The sequence below is a fragment of the Lytechinus variegatus genome, chromosome 10 (assembly GCF_018143015.1).
Source record: "Lytechinus variegatus isolate NC3 chromosome 10, Lvar_3.0, whole genome shotgun sequence".
Lineage (NCBI taxonomy): Eukaryota > Metazoa > Echinodermata > Echinoidea > Temnopleuroida > Toxopneustidae > Lytechinus > Lytechinus variegatus.
The window spans coordinates 36249118-36268045 of NC_054749.1; the positions used below are offsets into that span (position 1 = coordinate 36249118).

General features: G+C 34.5%; 1 protein-coding gene across 1 annotated transcript; it reads left to right on the top strand.

The window, feature by feature from the left end:
* The first annotated feature begins 2367 nt into the window (after positions 1 to 2367).
* Positions 2368 to 18588, top strand: LOC121422911 (peroxisomal 2,4-dienoyl-CoA reductase [(3E)-enoyl-CoA-producing]-like). The gene is made up of 9 exons (XM_041618152.1): positions 2368 to 2468; positions 9601 to 9669; positions 10091 to 10142; positions 11297 to 11362; positions 12293 to 12362; positions 14947 to 15071; positions 15699 to 15792; positions 16186 to 16290; positions 16924 to 18588. Exons 1-9 carry the CDS (start codon positions 2398 to 2400, stop codon positions 17127 to 17129), a joined length of 858 nt encoding a protein of 285 aa, XP_041474086.1. The 5' UTR covers positions 2368 to 2397; the 3' UTR covers positions 17130 to 18588.
* The last annotated feature ends 340 nt before the right edge of the window (positions 18589 to 18928 follow it).

The window sequence follows — 18928 nt, forward strand, 5'->3', positions numbered from 1 at the left end:
TAGGCTTCTCAGATGATTTCGATAATAACCACATACTGTGCGATCCAAATAGGTAATCCAGGCTGAAATAATATTTGATTTTAAAAATCAGACACACAAAACACTTAAAATTTGATCAAAATAGGACAAGGATATTTTTTTGGGAAATTGATGAAGGAATAACGATAGAAGCAGTGACATTTGAAGATTTGCATTATTTTGGTGTGGTGAAACATTATGTTGATATTAGGTTTATTATTTATCCTCCTAAAACAAATAATGAATATATTGAGAACTGATTTAATCATTTCATTAATATTAATTATTAGTGCAACTTACTTTATAAGGGAGACATAATTCAGAGTTTTAGTTTAGAACAAAGTTCGTCAAAAATATCCCTTCATATTTATTACATTTGTGGGTAAAGTCATAATTACATAATTTTGTGGGTGATCAAAGTGCATTATTACATTTATGGGTAAATTGTTATTACACCTGTGGGCGTTATTATTATACATTTTGGGGGTATAGTCTTATTACATTATTTTGTGGCCATTATTACATCTGTAGGAGTTATTAAATTTGTGGGTGTAATGCAAGCTCATTCCAAGCATTGTTTTATTATATTCTGCAGTGTCTCTAACTTCATCCGCCTTTTGATAACGTCCAGGATCTCCGCAGGGACATTTCCTTGATCAATCCAAGCTCAACAAAATCATGAACTTGAGCTCTTTAGAGGGGAAAGAAACATTTTGCAATACTCGTTGCCAACAGGTCAAGCTGAATAACTATAAATTATATTATAATCTGCTTTTGTATGCGTTCACCTGCCCATCCCCATAGGCGGCGGAAGCGGGGGGGGGGGGATCGGGTGACGGGGTTTTTTTTGCGTCCCCCCCTAAAATTTTTTTTTTTTTGCTTGTCATTGAAATTTTTTGGTTAGCCACACCTAAAATTTAGGTTGATAACCTTTTTTGGGGGCGCTTGTCCAATTTTTTATAATTAATAAAATTATATTATAATCTGCTTTAGTATGCATTCACCTGAGGACTCCCATAGGCGGCGGAAGCGGGGGGGGGGGGGATCGGGTGACGGGTTTTTTTTTTGCGTCCCCCCCTAAAATTTTTTTTTTTTTTGCTTGTCAAAATTTTTTGGTTAGCCACACCTAAAATTTAGGTTGATAACTTTTTTGGGGGGCGCTTGTCCAATTTTTTACCTGTGTCCATCCCAAAATTTCAGGTGGACACCCCCTAAATTTTTTGGCTTCCGCCGCCAATGAGGAGGACCCGTTTTAGGTGTTACTAATCCGTTACTAATTAAGTACCCTTTCTCGTATAAGTGCCAAATGGCCCCTCTCGATATGGTACCCCTTACACCTATAGCAAGTGCCATTTCTCATAATCGATCGAGTGCAAATTTTTACCCCCAAATCCCCCCTTACAACATGTTCTGTGCCCCTTCATCTGCGAATGACCCGTTTTATATGTGACCAAGCGCCACTTGCCTTCTTATAGGTGTCCATTATTACAAACGTTTTCCGTGCCGGGGGTGACGTGTCCCCCCTAAATTTGAGGAGGGGGGGACCCCCCCCCCTAAATTTGTTGTTGATGACCTTTTTTTTTTTTTGCTTGTCAATTTATTTTCCTACGTCCCCCCTAAAATTTTTGGGTTGAAATCCCTTTTTTTTTTTTTTCGCTTGTTAAATTTTTTTTGGTTGTCTCCTCCTAACGTTGGCTTCCGACGCCAATGTTGAGTGCCCCGGCCTTATCACAAGAACTATATTCTCACTGTTGTGAAGGAAAAAACAAGCTGTAAGAATAATTCTACGTGCCAATTATGTTTCTTGAGCCAAACAGCACCCGTAAGGAGGGGTGGGGGCTTGGAGGGTGGGGGGGCTTGGGGGCTCTCCCCCCCCAAAAAAAAAAAACAAGACCTAAAAAAAAGAGAAAAGGAAAGAGAGAAGCATTAATTGATATTATATTCTGAATATTATGTGGAAATCTACCACTAAATTTGATTTTCGTGATAAAAATGTCACAATTTTGCTCGCTCATAAATTTTACATGATACGACAAATCTAGCCACCTCAAAATTTTTTGCTCTTTACCAATGTAGACGAGTCTTTTTTCTTCGTTGTTATAGTGCCCTTTTTGAAAGAATACATGTATGTGTTCTTTTTGTGCCCCCGGCGCCCCCCCCCCCCCCCTATTTCATCTTTGCTCGGCGCCCCGGGGCTCCGCTGCCCCTGATTTGGTGATCGTGAGTAGACAAACTGATACCGTAATAGACCAAATGGTATGGGGAAGAAGACGAATTGGAAATAACCCCCCCCCTCGCCTCCCGATCCCCCTAGCCCTCCCTCGAGCTAGACGCGACGACGACGGTAGCGACTCTCTCATCAAATCCGACTCGTCCAAGATGGCAGCTTCCTCAATCGGTGATAAGTGCATGAAAGCTTACAACCATGTATTCAATCCAAGTCTGTTCAAGTAAGTTTGCATGTGCCCCTGTATTGCTTGAGGTCGAATCCTAAATTTCTTTATGTTTATTACAAGGCAATAAATAAAAGACTCTTCCGCGCCACTCCATACAAAGCCGTGCCTTGCTGCTGGCCGAGGGCGGGACACGGGAAGGGCAGGCATCGCTGGCCAGTGGCGCTGGCCCAGTTGGCTGGCGATGAATTGACAATGGACGGGGGCGTAACGTAGGCTACGTAGCCATGGTATTAAACCAACTATTACTAAGTATTTTTTTGTTTTGTAGTATGATGGTTGGCCCCAAGTCTGCACACCTAACAATTTGAGTTAAGATTTAACATGAATTTCTTCTTATTTCACCAAATCTTTTGGTTGATACGCACTCACACAACATGCGAGGTTAGTAATACTAACCTCGCACAACGCATGTGGTTTCATAGTAAACTTTGACGTTTTCATTCATCACACGAATGTGAGGGAATAAAAAAAGCCAAACGTTTCAGTATTTCTCCACTAATGATTTCTTTTTAATAGTTTTAGTTTAAAAAAAATAAATAAATTGGAAATTATTTATAAAACTGTTTTTATCGCTTACCTCCAAGTCTCAACCAGGATAATCCGTTCGATCCGTCCTTAATACTGCGGTGGAAAGTACGCAAACAACAATCGAAAAGCAATTTTTCGTATCGAACATTCTCAATTCAAGTCGTCAGCGCGTAATAGGAAATTGTACCAAAAATCAACAGGTTGCATCTCATGTATATACTTATCATGCTTATTGGTAAAGTACGCCATCTTTTGACAAGATGATGATGAAAGTGGATTGAACGAGCAAGAAAATAATGCTGATTGCCTAGAATGCAGCTAGCTTGCAACACCGTAAACAAAGGTACGGTAGGCACTTAAGAACCAAGTTTGAAAGGACACTCGTAAAATTATGTCACTCTCGCGATGAATATTCATTAGATCCTGGTCGTGCGTGTTCAATACAAACTCTCTGCATGCATGCACTCGGTGTGTATTGAACACGCACGACCACGATCTAATGAATATTCATCGGCGAGAGTGACATAATTTTACGAGTATCCTTTCAAAATTGGTTCTTAAGTGCCTACCGGCTTGGTGAATAATATCGCGCGCCCTCTTTAGGCAAAAGTTGATATCAACGCTGATCAAGAGGCATCTACGTGAAGATCACGAAAAATGCTCTTATTTTATTAAAACAAACAACAAAAAGAATTCAACAAACGATCCATATGGTTCGGTAAGTGTTATAGAAAAATTATAAGTCATAGCTATGATGTAAAGTCATAGTTATTTTAGTGAAAATGGTGTGAAAGATTCGCGTGCACCAGGTGCATATGAATCCTTCACACACGAGACGATTTGAAACCATGAGTGGGTTGATACAGTATACTCAGTTGTTGTGTATCCGGACGGGTTGTGTGTCCGGACGATCAATTTTAGAATGTCATTTGGAAAAATTTACAAGCGAAGTTTCATCAATTATTAGTACAAAATGTTAGGAAATATTATAAAGAACAAAATAGATAATGATTACAAGTAATGAATTTATATTTTTAGTGTAATCCACAGACAAAAAAGAAGGCTTCAAAGAGATAAAGTGTCCGGACACCCGACCCCCCATCCTACTATAGTTAGGCCAGGTAACTTCCCTGGTTAGGCCTAGGCATAACCTTGTTCATTGAATGAGGGGGCCTAGGCCTATAGTGTTTCTTATAGTTATAAGTTATATTATTAAGAATAAGTCAAGTGTACCAAATTTCTCATTGAAAAATGAAAGAAAATATAAGATTTTCTTGAAAAAATTTTCAGGTAGTCATTTTCAGATTGAAAAAAAATGGTAGGCCTACCCACTCATTCAATGAACAAGGTTATGATATAACCTTGTTCTCACTTATATCTCCATGTGTGGCAAAATAAGGGTAGCAATGTTTGGCTTATTTTCTCTTTTTCTTTGGGGCAAATGCTTGATTTTTTTACACTGACAGTTTCCATTACACCTATTATTCATACAACTTGACTCTTATTTAAATTTGATTCTTTAAATTATTTTTTTCTTAATAAAAAATAGAGATCAAAAATGAAAATTTTCTTGCCATATTTCTTTCCACCAATAGAGGGCGTACAAAAAATATGCCCAAAATTCAAGTTTTTGAGCGCTCTGGTGAATAAATAAATTATTCCCAAGTTACTAATGAAAAATAAATTGCAACTGTATGGAAATTAGTAATTTTGGTCACGAAAGTGATATTTTAATGATTTTTAAAGTGTGTGCTCTGTACAACATTGGCATACCATAGTCCTACCTGTAGATTCCCCACAGGCAGGGTGGTAGCAGTGAACAAGTGGGCCTACCCCATGTCTGCGCACTCATTCACTTTGCACACGATTCAGGGCTGTTTCCATTTTGATATCTACTTTTTTAGATCACATCAAAAATGAAACAACTCAACTATTCACACAATGCAGGATATTTTTACTGTTGAACTTCAAGTAAAATGTATCTTTTTTAATGGTTTGCAAAAGACATGACAAAGAATTTCTTCAACATTAAAAAACTTGTCCTGTTACAAACTTAGTTTGAATGAGGTGGGTTATGAACCATGAGTCATCCCTGATGTTGCAATCAACAAAACATGCAATATGACCTTTTGACCCCTAGATGACCTTTGATCTCTCCATCCTCAAGAACACATGTAATGTTCCCCACTGATCGTTTTGTTCCAAGTTTGGGCAAAATTAATGCAAAACAAATATGTTGTACTACCCACTGATAATTTGTTCCAAGTTTGAATACATTTGAATACAATACACATAAAAAACTACCAGTATCAAAAGTTAACTTTTGACCCCTAGAGAGCTTGAACAATTGACCTTGAAATAACAAAATGAACAAAAGTGACCTTTTGACCCCTAAATAACCTTAGAAATTATCATCTTCATCAACCAAAAAATTGTATTACCCACTGATTTTGCGTTTCAAGTTTGAACAATATTGATGCAAAAAAAAAAAAATGATTTAAACAGTCTTCAAAAAATGACTGAATGGCCTCTTATCTTTTGACCTTTTGACCCCTAGATGACCTTTGACCTCATCAACACACACATGGTATCAACCAAGGATCATTTGTACCAAGTTTGAACAAGGTTGATGCAGAAATAAAGAAATGAGAACAAGTCAAAATTAAATGAATAACACTTCACATTTTCATAACTTACACCCCTATAGGCAAAAGTAGAATAGTCTAGACATCCATGTATTATTATAGCAAATGGGCAGATCTATTTCCCATAGAGGGGCAATTGCTGTACCTGAGATTGAGGGGAAGTGGCAATTTCTTCTTTTATATGGAACTTCTTTGATTATTAAATTTCTCATGTATTTGTAGGTTTTTGATTTTGATTTTCTTTTTTAATTTCCTGCAGGCTATTATTCAGTCATAATTACCACTAAATTCATTAAGTTATGTGATAATTTGAGATGAAGGAAGGCAGTTTCCATTGAATATGCACACAAAACACAAATAAATCACCATTTCTTGAAGATGATATCATCATTTAAAAATCTACATATTGTCAAAAATGTGTGGTATTCTTTGTGAAATTGGTCTCAAAACTTGTGCAAGATTTCAATGAAAAAAACCAATAAAACTATACAGCGATATCAAGGTGTGTTAAAGAACTATCATGCAAAATATTAAAGATGGAGGGGAATTTTGCCCCCAGTGGTTGTTGGGTAAAAAAAATACAAAAAAGGTCATTTTAAACTAGATTGAAATTGAAATTTGTATTCAATTTTGAAAGATTAATAAGAGTAAAAGATGTTATGATATTAAACTTTTGCAAAAAACATCTGAGCAGTGAAAGATAACTTCATACAAAAAAGTTTCAAAGGGGTCGGACGTACAAAAAAGTTGTACGTCCGAACCCCACTTAACTTGAAATCCTGGACTAGTGGTGAGCTACCTTCTGGTGTATATATTAAACAAACCAAGCTTGCTTTGCATCTGACTTTGGGAAAATTTATCTGCTTTTGTTTTGCTTGTAAGAAAAAAAGTGTATGTGAAAGGGGGTTGGACGTACATTTGAAAGTGCCTGCTTTTAATATATTTAGTTTAAAAAATATAAGAACAATAGAAAAAACCTAACTTATTTTTTAGAAACCTGACATAATAACAAACTTGGACAACATTTAACTTTGATCATTTCGAAGCTTTTAAAAGGTTTAAAACTTGTTGCAAACTTGACCTTTTAAAATAAGGAACATTTTAGTTTGTTGCTATGGTGACTTCAATGCCTTGCCAAAATGAAACGATACATTGTTTGAAATTATTTCTTTCAGATTTATACATTTCAGTGTCTTAGCTTTCAAGTGATACCTAATTTGTTCTGTTTGTAGGATTTTGAAATTTTGACCAAAAGGTTTACTATTTTATGGAACTGCCCACCTGCCAAGCTACAGCTGGGGTAATATATCCAAGTCCCTAGGAACTTGGAAGCGCATCTAGAGACATTATTCGTAATTGTGATATGCGCTATACGAGAAATGTTTATTATTATTATTATTAGCTATGCAAACTGAAAGAATGATATCATGTAGTGGATCGTATTACCATGATTACCAAACACAATGCAAACATTTCAAACACAATACTCTCATAAAATTCATCAAAGGATAACTACTTAGTTTCACCATATAGTCGTTACTAATGTTAGATCTAGCGTTAGGCCTAACAGTTACAAGTAGATTTAAAATTTGGTTAAAAATATTTTCTTTTTTTATGGTCATGATGTTATTAGCTGAGTCAAGCTGACAATCGCACCCCTCTTTGCAAGTGAAATAGTTTGGTCATTTGAAAACGGTATTTACTGAATGTGTGCTTTCTCAAGTTTCAGTGGGAAAAGTTGAGAAAACAACAAAATCACTGATTGATCAGTACATGCTGATTTCTGATGAGCTGTTTTTATGATTGATGACCGAAAATATATTTTTGACCATTTTTTTTATTATCTTTCTATTCAACTTTAAGTTCCCTTTGGAAGGATGTTGTAAACTTTTTCATTGCCATTCCAACCCATGCAGCTCCACATGTTTCTATTGTCCTTTTCTTATTCATATTCAGAACATTCTTCTTCTTCATTCATATCATCCTATCTCATCCTCATTGGTTCACCTTTCACCCTTGGTTCTTCCACTTTTCTGGGTTCTTCCATTCTTTCTTTCTCTATTCATTGGGTGAATCAATCATGTGACACTATTTTTTTAATGTATATGAATATCTTATTTGTAAAGGCAATGCCTAGTGAGGTCTAGATTTCAGGCAAATAAATCAGAGCATCACTGGACTTCATTTTGTTGACATCTTTATTTAGGTTTAGTTCAGCTACAATTATATTTCAGGTTCTTCTTATTTGGTGCTTCTGGCTGTGTGATGTGATTTGAGTTTGCTTGTTTTATGTTTACGACTGTTTTTGTGAGGTGTATCTTTATGAATGTTTAAAACATTCAGCCACTATAACTAGTGCATGTAACATGTAGTACTACAGGTACTGTAGTGGTAGATCTATTCTATGTCTGCTCACTTAACACTGATTAAAACATGCATTTTCTTTAAAGGTCAAGTCCACCTCAGAAAAATGTTGATTTGAATATTAGAGAAAAATGAGACAAGCACAATGCTGAAAATTTCATCAAAATCGGATGTAAAATAAGAAAGTTATGACATTTCAAAGTTTCGCTTATTTTTAACAAAATAGTTATATGAACGAGCCAGTTACATCCAAATGAGAGAGTCGATGATGTCACTCACTATTTCTTTTGTTTTTTATTGTTGAATTATACAATATTTCAATTTTTACGAATGTGATGATTAGGACCTCCTTGCCTGAAGCATAAAATGTTAAAATAATGGAATTCCACGTGTTCAGGGAGAAATGAAACTTCATTTCATATGACAATGACTACAAAATCAAAATATTTCATATAATAAAATACAAAAGAAATAGTGAGTGAGTGATGTCATCGGTTCCCTCATTTGCATACCGACCGAGATGTGCATATAACTGTTTTGTGAAATGAAGCGAAACTTTAAAACTTTCTTATTTTACATCCGATTTTGATGAAATTTTCTGTGTTATGCTTGTTGAATTTTTCTCTTTCTATTCAAATCAAGTTTTTGTTGGGGTTGACTTGTCCTTTAAATTTAACACATGTTTAAGTCATTGCTCTTTATATCAACGGGACAGGAGTAAGTATGCCAATTCACCTAATTTGAGCAGATTTAGACCTAGATAGCTTAGACCTACCCTAAAATCAAATTTCTTACGAAACAACAACTTGTCAATGGCGTAACTTAGTAGGGGTCTAAAGTAAATTTGACATTGAGATCTTTCAGTCTTTCACTTTAAAAAAATTACAATTCAGGAATTATTTTGCCTAGATCTACATGCCTGAAGTCCAATAGCAACTCACTATTTTATTTTTTAAATGAAGACTCAAGACTGTATTGAAACTGCCCGATGTAGACTAATTGTGATAATCAAAAGGAGGAAGATTGAATCATAACGGCTGGAGGTTGATTTTCTGACCATCATTGTGCTGGAAAAATGTGAATTTTCATTTCTGCTCTTTGTTGAATTATTCAGTGAGTTAAGGTGTTTAATAATAATCCGCTTTTAATATAGCGCTTAATACATCCGAACGACGTGTCTAAGCGCTTTACAGATATATTATTACCCCGGTCATCGGATTCAATCGGTCATTACGGCACACAATGTGTGCAGTGTGCACACCCTCCACTCCCTGGGGAGTATTCCAGTAAGTCGCCGGTGAGGTGCACATAGTACTGGACAAATTACAATGACTATCACATCCTACCAGGTACCCATTTAGCACCTGGGTTGAGAGTGGCAAACTGGATTTACGTCTTGCCAAAGGACTCCAGACCGTGGTGGGATTCGAACGCACGATCCTCTCTTTACAAGGCGAAAGTCAAAACCACTACTACACCACAGCTCCTCCACTATTTTGAAGAAAGAGATGTGCAAATTGTTTTCATCACCGTATTTTGAATTCATACCACTTCTTTATAATTAATTTTGTTTTTTGTTTCTATTTCAGAGGCCAAGTTGCTTTCATCACAGGTGGGGGTTCGGGAATATGTTTTACGATTGCAGAAGTTCTCATGAGGTAAATAGACAATAGAAGTAAAAACTTGCAAGAATTCTATGATAAATTGTATTTGTATATTAGTATATGATTGATCAAAACTCCAGATGATGTGCTAAATTTTACTCTGAAAGAAAAAAAATTGAACAGAATACTGAGTAACCTGAAAAATTTATAGTCAATATTCAGCAAAACATAAAATTTGGATTGATAATTCTAGTAGGAGTTGGCTATACGTGAGTCAATAATATATTTTTGGTCATTTGAATATGACAACAGTTTTTATTTATTCCTTGTAATTTATGTCAAAATGAAATGACAATATTTTTTCTCTCGGGTCTGAGAAAAAAGTGTGCTGGGCCAATATCCAAAATGGCCACCCAAACCACCCATCATGAAATGATGAATTACTTTAATATGAATATGCATACTTTATTCACAGGCACCAGTGTTCAACCATAATAGCCAGCCGCAAGTTAGAACGTGTGCAACAGGTTAGAAACATATTTTTTTATATTCTAGGCTTGGGAATCAGAGCTGAGTATATAATTCTACCTGATTCTGTATAAAAGAGCTGATTCTCTTTTATTACAACACCTAAAAGCCATGTTGATACTCGGGTCAGAACTGGATTTATAGGAATCGATTCTGACAAAGCTGAGAATGTCCTAAGCCTAGCCTATTATACTCCTTTAAATTTATATTACATTCTTCCCATGTGTGAGAAAATTACACATTAATAATTGAACAATGGCTTGCACACAGAGAGTTTCGGTGTAAAAATGACGGGTAAAAATGGCAGAGGTAAAAGTGGTAGAGGTAAATATTGCATAGGTAAAACTAAAAATGGTAGCTTGATAGAGCTGAATGTTGCAGAGGTGAAAATGGTCAAGGGATAGATGAGACCCAAACCCAAGATTATATGTGAAATGCAGAGGTAAAAATGGCAGAGGTAAAAATTGAGAGGCAAAAACTCCAGAGGTAAAAATGAAAGAGGTAAAAATGATAGAGGTAATAATAGCAACGGTTTTTACCTGTCCTTTCTGCCAGTTTTACCTAGATGTCTTTTTACCTGACACCCATAGAGATGTTGTTGTTGTTGTTGTTATTTTGAATAGGCAAACTAGTCAGTTTTGACTATTGTTGCCTTATAAATATGCTTTCCTTTTTTTCAAAATATGATAATTTCTTTGTTCAAATTATGTCAGTTTGAAAAGTAAAAGAAAGAAAGGAAAGAAAAGAGAAGGGGGGGAGGGGCAATAAATACCTGAGTAGATGTGTTAAGCATTGACATGTTTTCCCAGTTGATAAAATCATGATATAAATTGGAAATGACTGTAAGAATAAGAGCCATTATGCAGTATAATACTTTGGGGTATATGGTCCTTTTTATAATAATTAATAGAAAACATCAAGTGGATTGAAATAAATCCTACATGTAGGTTTGTAGCAGTGAACGTTTATTTGCTCATACAAGTCCTACTTAATGGAATAGCTTTCAAAAAGACATCAGGAATTCAATCTCTGTATTGAAACACTTCTGATTAAGCATGCCCCTTTAGCACTCTACCTGGCAGATAATATAGGAATATGTGAAACGATCTATGAGTAAATTCAATTAATTTCAATATATCTTCATCTCTTATAGGCAGCAGAAGAATTGAGTAAAGTTACTGGACAAAGATGTCTTCCCATTCAGATGGATGTCAGAAAGGTAAAATTATTCTCAAGTGTCCAGATTAAAGCACCAGAATACACCTTTGCCTGTCCCAAGAATACATTAGTACATCAGCACATTTTGCGTTTGTCTTTATCAAATATTTCTTGGAGAAAGAACTAAATTGTAGTGGGTTTGGCACTGCATTTAGGTCAGCTTGTATTTACATCAACTAAAGGTGGTTTGTGGGCTGATCCAAGACTTCTACGTGGAATTGATCTTGGTACCACAATTCAATTATTGTTATTGCATTTAGGGTTCAAGCATATACATGTAAAATTAGGATGTAACAGATCTTTCTTCACCGTTTCCTTTTTGTCTTGTTAATTCATTATGTGGTATTTGCTATTCAATATGAGTTTTTAAAAATGGTATTTGACTTATGATGATATTAATGATTTTATTTTTGCTCATATCATTAATTAACTGTTAAAAAACCCCACTGTGTTGGTATGAGAGGCATACAATTTCTCTTTCTCTTGTATAATTATACCTGAAGCATTTAGATTAAAGATAAAAGATGGCAGTTTTGCATATCTTAAAATTTAACAAATGATCAAGGTTTGCCATATACAATTCCTGTGAGCACCAAGCTAGCGAACCATGTAGATGGCCTAGTGGGGTGGCATGTTATTCCTGGAGGCATTGGGAAGTATTATATGGTGATACAATGATCATGACATGATAGATACGATTTACTGCTTGGCCTATATAAAGCTCTAGGTATTCCTGTGTGATTCAAAGGTTTGTAATTAAACTAATTATGTTTGAATTACCATCGGAATCAGTGTTTTATTTGAATAGTGAACAAAGTTATTTGATTTTAAGTGTTCTATGATACTGCAGGACAACTGCCTTGACTTTATGATGATGGTGAATGGCATTGATCATGTTTTTATCACATGATTTGATTTTGTTTTGTTTTAGCCCAAAGAGGTTGTGGCTGGAGTCCAGCAGGCTTTGCGAGAATTTGGCAAAATAAACATCTTAGTGAATGGTAAGAATGCAATCCAAAGTTTCTGATGATTAATAGTATATCATTTAAGAGAGTATGTGCTTATTTTTCTTTGAGAATGCAGAATAATGAAACTTTTAGATTTCAAGATTTGGCTATTTTGAGGATTTGACCACAAATGTGTTGCCACTCCCAAACCCTTCCACTTTGATCTTGGCCAATGACCACATAGCACCATGCGTAAATTTAACATACATGTTTCTTACAGTAAAACTGCAAGTCTTTAATATTTTTGATGGAAATTATTACATGCTAAGTTGTAGTGGCATATCTAGGGGTTGAGTTTGTTTTTACAGGCAAAAGGCAAAAGGCAAAACCATATGGGCGATTCCACACTAGAACTTCAAAAATATCATAAATTTCAACATGCTTTCAATAAGTCATAAGTAGTGTAATATTTTACTATGATACCTAAATTTTATGAAAATTATGAGTTTTAACCAAAAGTGAAGACAGATATAGTTTTAATTGGGGGGAACAATGGAATTTTAAATTTTCAATAATTTTGCTCATTGAATAGTCAAGTACAAACACCGCCTGAAACAATTATTTGCAAAGCAAGAGAAGATTGAAAATATTGCAGGTCAATAGAATAATATATCATTGATGGTTCCAAATAATATCTACAACATTTTCATGATCCATAATGGGGGCAGCCCTGATTTTTCCGAACCTATTTTTTGCAATGTCCCGTACGACACATGACAATGCAAAAGTTTTTCCTACAATTTTATTTATGATGATGCAATTTCATAAAATCAGTTTCTCTTTGTTTGACCCATGGGTGATCGATTTATCCCATAAGGATCTAATTACTGCCCTTCATTTTTCAATTATTGTCCTATTAAAAGTTGTCCCGTACGACACACGCTGTGTCGTACGGGACATGTCCCGTACGACACACAATATAATAATGCATTTAATTGCAGGATTTGGATTCAGAAACCATGAATAGTAGGCATATTTAAATTCATTTAATTGATTTAACATAAAGTGAACTGAAAAAGTACTTTGTTTATCTCCATAGAACATGAAATATGTGATTCTAAACATTTTAATTGATTTCATGTAGGCTTATTCTTTTGTGAATCCCTTCAGCTAAACTGGTGATTTTCACTGATCAGAGCAGGTTAATTTCTTTTCATTGAGCATGAAAAGAAAACTTTTATAATTATTTCAACCTAGCCTGGAAGATGACTTCCTCTTGCATGCTAATGTGGAATTATTATAAGATGTAAAAAAATACATATCTATCATCATGATCATCTATTTGGACTTCCCTTGATGATCACTATTTTTTTATATACAGTATTGAAACTCCTTACTTTTTTCAAGTTGTAAAAAAAATCTGGAAAATAAGACAAACCATATGGTTTCATTAAATGCAGATGGGTTTGAAAAAGTAGAACCGCATTTCTTTAGAAAAAAAATTGTGGAATTACAAGTGACAGTTGTGACATATATCATGTAGATGTAGATATACATTTTATATAAAAAATTATAACATTTTAGCCCCATAATTTACACAAAGTTTCATTCATTCATTGTTTAAATAGTGTTTGAAAATCATCAATTAATTCCCTAAAATATAACTTCACACAAAACCTCAAGTTTTTCAGCTCGTAAAAATGCTGTGAACACTTGTACATTTCCCATCATGAAAAAAATTATAACATATTGCTCCCAATTGTATATATTGAGGTTACTTAATTATATTGTCCTGAATGACTACTTATTAAAAGATTTTTCATAAAAAGGAAAAATTTAGGGGCAATGCTCCTTCTGATTGATAAAAAGTTCATTTTTTTTATTCAGGCTGCCCAGTACAACACGCAAGTGCCTGTACAACACACAAGTGTCCCGTACGACACACAAGTGTCCCGTACGACACAGAAGTGTCCTGTACGACACACAATTGTCCCGTACGACACATTATTTTGTTTATGATATATTGACAGAAATATTCAACTAATAGCGGTTTCTAACCCAATGAATGTCTTAGTTTGATAGGATTATCATTATCATCAGCCAAATAATGTGATTGAAGAAGTCAAAGTGACATAAAGTAAGAAAGTTTGGCTTCAATTTAGAGATGTCCCGTACGACACATTTTGAATGTCCCGTATGCCACAATGTTCTCGAAAATTATAATTTGCTTTATTTATTCATGAATGTTTATTTTGCTTTATTTCATAAATGTGTTTGTTCTTGGGTAATTTAGTGAATTTAGTGTCAATTTGAGTTCAGTTTCTATGAAATCTATTTGCCCAACTCACAGACTTTTGAGTACAAACTTGAGGTTTCTAAAAAAGCCACTTTTTCTGCGTCCGTACGACACATTACTATTTTAAATCTGTATTATACAGGATGTGAATTCAAGTCATGTTAAGTCTTGGTTTTTCTAACACTCTGGTAGTACTTGATGATCACCTATAGTTACTGGAAAATTTTTAGTTTTTTCTTGTCAAAAACTGTCAAATGCTCTCTAAATGTCCCGTACGACACGTATGGAATCACCCATCTAAGCCATATTGCATTGTCCCACTATTTGTGTTTTGTTTATTAGGTGCTGCTGGTAACTTTGTCTGCCCAGCTGCATCTATGTCATTCAATGCATTCAAGACTGTCATGGATATTGATACTATGGGAACATTCAACACATCTAAAGCAGTCTTTGATGAACACATGAGGGTATGTAAAACAATCTCATTTCCGTAATGATTGCTTCTATAAAGTGCCAAATGTCATTTGTAAAATGAGGAGCACTATAAGTACTACCTCAGCTTTAGCCAAGCTTCTTGTACCAGCAATATGTGCTTTCAAGGAATAATCCTGCTAGGATTAATTCACCTCACCAAATTTACATCCAGCGTCATGTGGATAAATTTCTTGCTGAAGGAAAACATGCCATGGCTTGGAACCCTAGTCCTCTAATTGAAAGATGAAAGTCGGGACCACCAGGTGACAATGCTCCCACAATATTGCACAAATTTAAGAGAATAAGACTCAACATCCAGTGAATATGATTGAGGAGCAAGGTGTGTAGTGTATTTATTTCATGATCAGTGATTATACCAAAATGTAACATCTGGATTATGTTGCTAAGCAACAGCACACATCTTTCTGAAATCTAATTGAGATAATGTTCTTTTAAAACATGAGTGAGATAGAGTTATGTTTCTTTTATATTCCAATGTTGATTAATCCTTTTTTACATCACATGTACCTTTATTTCATTACTTTTTCTTTCTTCAGTTTTTGTTTTGTTTCGTCATCTTTTTTTCATGTTTCTATGTATATTGCTTATTCTCCCTCTAGGATAACGGTGGTGTAATAATCAACATATCAGCTACCCTTGCATATAAAGCTACAGTCTTACAGTGCCATGCTTCTGCAGCAAAAGCAGCCATTGGTGAGTATTGTTTGTGACAACCTGGAGATATTTTTTTTTTAAAATGTAAAACCATTGCATGACTTAATAGTCATGTGTGTCTGATTGACAAAGAATATTGTTTTGATGTAACATTTCAAGGCTAAGGTTATTATTACTGGATTTCCTCTCCATCAGATAGGAAGCAATCAACAACTCAGCATCAAAGAATGTTAAGATTTTTGAAAATATATAAAATAGACTCATTAATGTTGATACTATGAAATGGCCGTTAATATGATCTCTATGAAGAAGTAGAAGTAAGTAGCAACTGAAACATAGAAATGCATTATCTTGTAGGTCTGGTTTGATTTTAAAGTAAAAGATTTAGTCTTGTAATGGATGGTGTTTTTTTATTCTGGTCTTTCCCCCAAGATTCAATGACCAAGTCTCTGGCTGTAGAATGGGGACCTCTTGGTATTAGAGTGGTTGGTATTGCACCTGGTCCAATTGATGATACAGAAGGAATCCGTAAATTAGGTAAGAAAATGCAAGTTGAGTTAAGAAAAGGTATTAGAAAGTGAAAATATAGAAATAAAGCAAAAGAGAGAGAAAATATAAAAATGGAGAGAAGAATGAGAAGGATGAAAAAAATTGACGATGGAATGCAAGTTATTGCAAGGGACTACTTTGGATGATGATAGTAAAACTTTTCCGCCATGTAGACAACATAAGATAAATATTAAAAAAAATAATGATAAGGTAAAGAGATCAGTAAAACACACAACATGCAGAAAAGAAAGTTTAAAATGTTCCTTGGGAGAAATGACATTTTAAAAATGAATGAATACTTAAAAAACCTATTGAGCACATTTTGCTCGAATGCACGTTTATAAAAATCAGATAGGCCTATTGGCCCAAACTTTTTGGGCAAGTATGCTTAAAGTTTTCTTAGATTCATTTTTATAACATGGTTTGAACTTTCTGGAATTCAGGCCATTTATAGGTGCAGCATTTTTACTTTTGACTTATTTTGTTCGTCATATAACTAATAATACAACTTAATTCATAGAATGGAGAGAGTTCATTAAGATGGAGAATATCAACAAAACAAAGAAAAGAGAAAAGGAGCTCAGCAACCTCTCACACTTCTATCATATTTGATATTTACAGCTGGTCCCCTTGCCGAGTCGATTCCTAAACGTATTCCTCTACGTCGTATGGGAACCAAGGTTGATATAGCTGATTGTGCAGTGTTTGTAGCATCTCCTGCTGCTTCTTACATCACTGGTGATACTATTGTGGTTGACGGTGGTGATTGGATGACATCACCAAATGATGCTGAGATGAGGTTGGAATCTATGAAGAGCTTACTCTGATTATACATCTAGCTCAAGACTGCTGTTTAATCTAATAATTGGAGAAAGCTAGTAAAATTGCTCAGTATTTTGCTCAGCTAAGAAATTTATTTAATTCTATCCAATTGAAGATTTTAATGAAAGCAGGAGTTCCTGATGAGAAGCATTGTGATGTCACATGCTATTTCAAGTTTAGCATTTGGTGCTAGTGTTTTTGATTGAAGCATAATCCAGATTGTATTCCCAAGCTTTATTGCATAATGTAAGATAACGATAATAATCAAAATCTGGTTATTGATAGTTCTACACCTAGTTGGATTATTCTCGAGACCAGCATCATGTTAAAGTTTGGTGTTTTACGGAAAGTTTTGATTTAAAAATCAACCCAACAACAACAAACTGCAAAAAAAATGTAGTTGATTGTTTGTAATTAGTTTGCATCAAATCTCAGAAGAGTATGTCTTCTTTCTTGTCAAAATACTGAAGTGTCATTACTAAGTTGTAATTACATATTTAAAAAAGCACCTATATACCAACCAATAGAAAACATATTCAAAGAACTTTGTCCACCGTTTATTGGTTAATAATCTAATAAGATGAACAAAATAATGACGAGCACAGGTCCAAATTCCCAAGTTATGCTCTATTGAGCTCTTAACCAGTGGGTATATTAATTTCCCCAAATGACACTATTGGAGGATAGATGAACAATTCATTCTTCAGTATCATTTTTATATAGAATAAAACCATAGACTGGAACTTTAACAACACAGAAAACAAAAAGTTGTTTGTGATTGATATTCATCTGTAATGCTTATTAAAGGAAGCTTGTGTGATTCTCTTACATGTACATGTATGTCTGTTTATGATGCAATGACTACCTCAAATACTGTACCAGTACTGTAAACCTTATTGAATCCCTAAAATAGATTATATGGCAGTGATAGGTAATGGTAAGAAACTTATTTTTCTGAATGTGGATGTTAATTTTGTACTTCACCAATCTCCTTCAAGAGCCAAGTTGTCCCAGGACAAACAAAATGGGAATAAGAGAATTCAGTATTCAGTTGGTTAAGAAAGGGGAGAATAAAACTGCCATTAGTCTCTAAGCACTGCAAAGTGATTGTGATCTCACTCACCCATCCAGTAAGAGATAATCAATTTAGTTATGTATGAGATCCTTTTCAAGCTGACTGATCTATTTTGGTCATTGACATATTTTTGTCAATTCAATTGAGGATGATGTATAATTGAATGAATAATAATGCCTACTTGTATAGCACACAGGTTTGCATTCCAAGGAAAATTACACGAGATGGGACTTGGCTAATTTTCCCCATAATTGCCTAAAGAGCCTTGGAACGCTGAATAAGAACCATTGAATTTCCCATAGGGTCCAATTGAATTGAAAAGAAAATTTGGGCTCGTGAGCTAAAAAAATTTACCTTGCGCATTCCAGTACATATATAGCACTTGAAAAGTTGAAAGAAAAGTAATTGTACATGATAATGAATTGTGTTGATATTCAACTTGTATCATAAAACAATACATGTATGATTATCCAAATATGAGTCCACCTAGCAAAGGTGATGTTCTAAGTATATTTTTATGTGTTCTAGACTAATTGATAATATGATTAATTGTATTTAATGTTCATTTATGCAATAATATATTTTTATGGATGAAATCTTATCTATGTTGTTTGCCAAAATGTGATGTATGATATAAATTTATGCAAGAAATTGAATTAAATTCATATTAAATGAATACAGAATAATGAAGCTGTATTTCTCTTTTCCTCTTCTCTTCCATTCCTCACT

Excerpts from the sequence above, each read along its gene's own strand:
- LOC121422911 (XM_041618152.1), top strand. The coding sequence starts at position 2,398 with ATGGCAGCTTCCTCAATCGGTGATAAGTGCATGAAAGCTTACAACCAT. Across the intron at positions 15,072-15,698 it reads TCTTTGATGAACACATGAGG|GATAACGGTGGTGTAATAAT; the intron begins GTATGTAAAACA and ends TTCTCCCTCTAG. Across the intron at positions 15,793-16,185 it reads TGCAGCAAAAGCAGCCATTG|ATTCAATGACCAAGTCTCTG; the intron begins GTGAGTATTGTT and ends CTTTCCCCCAAG.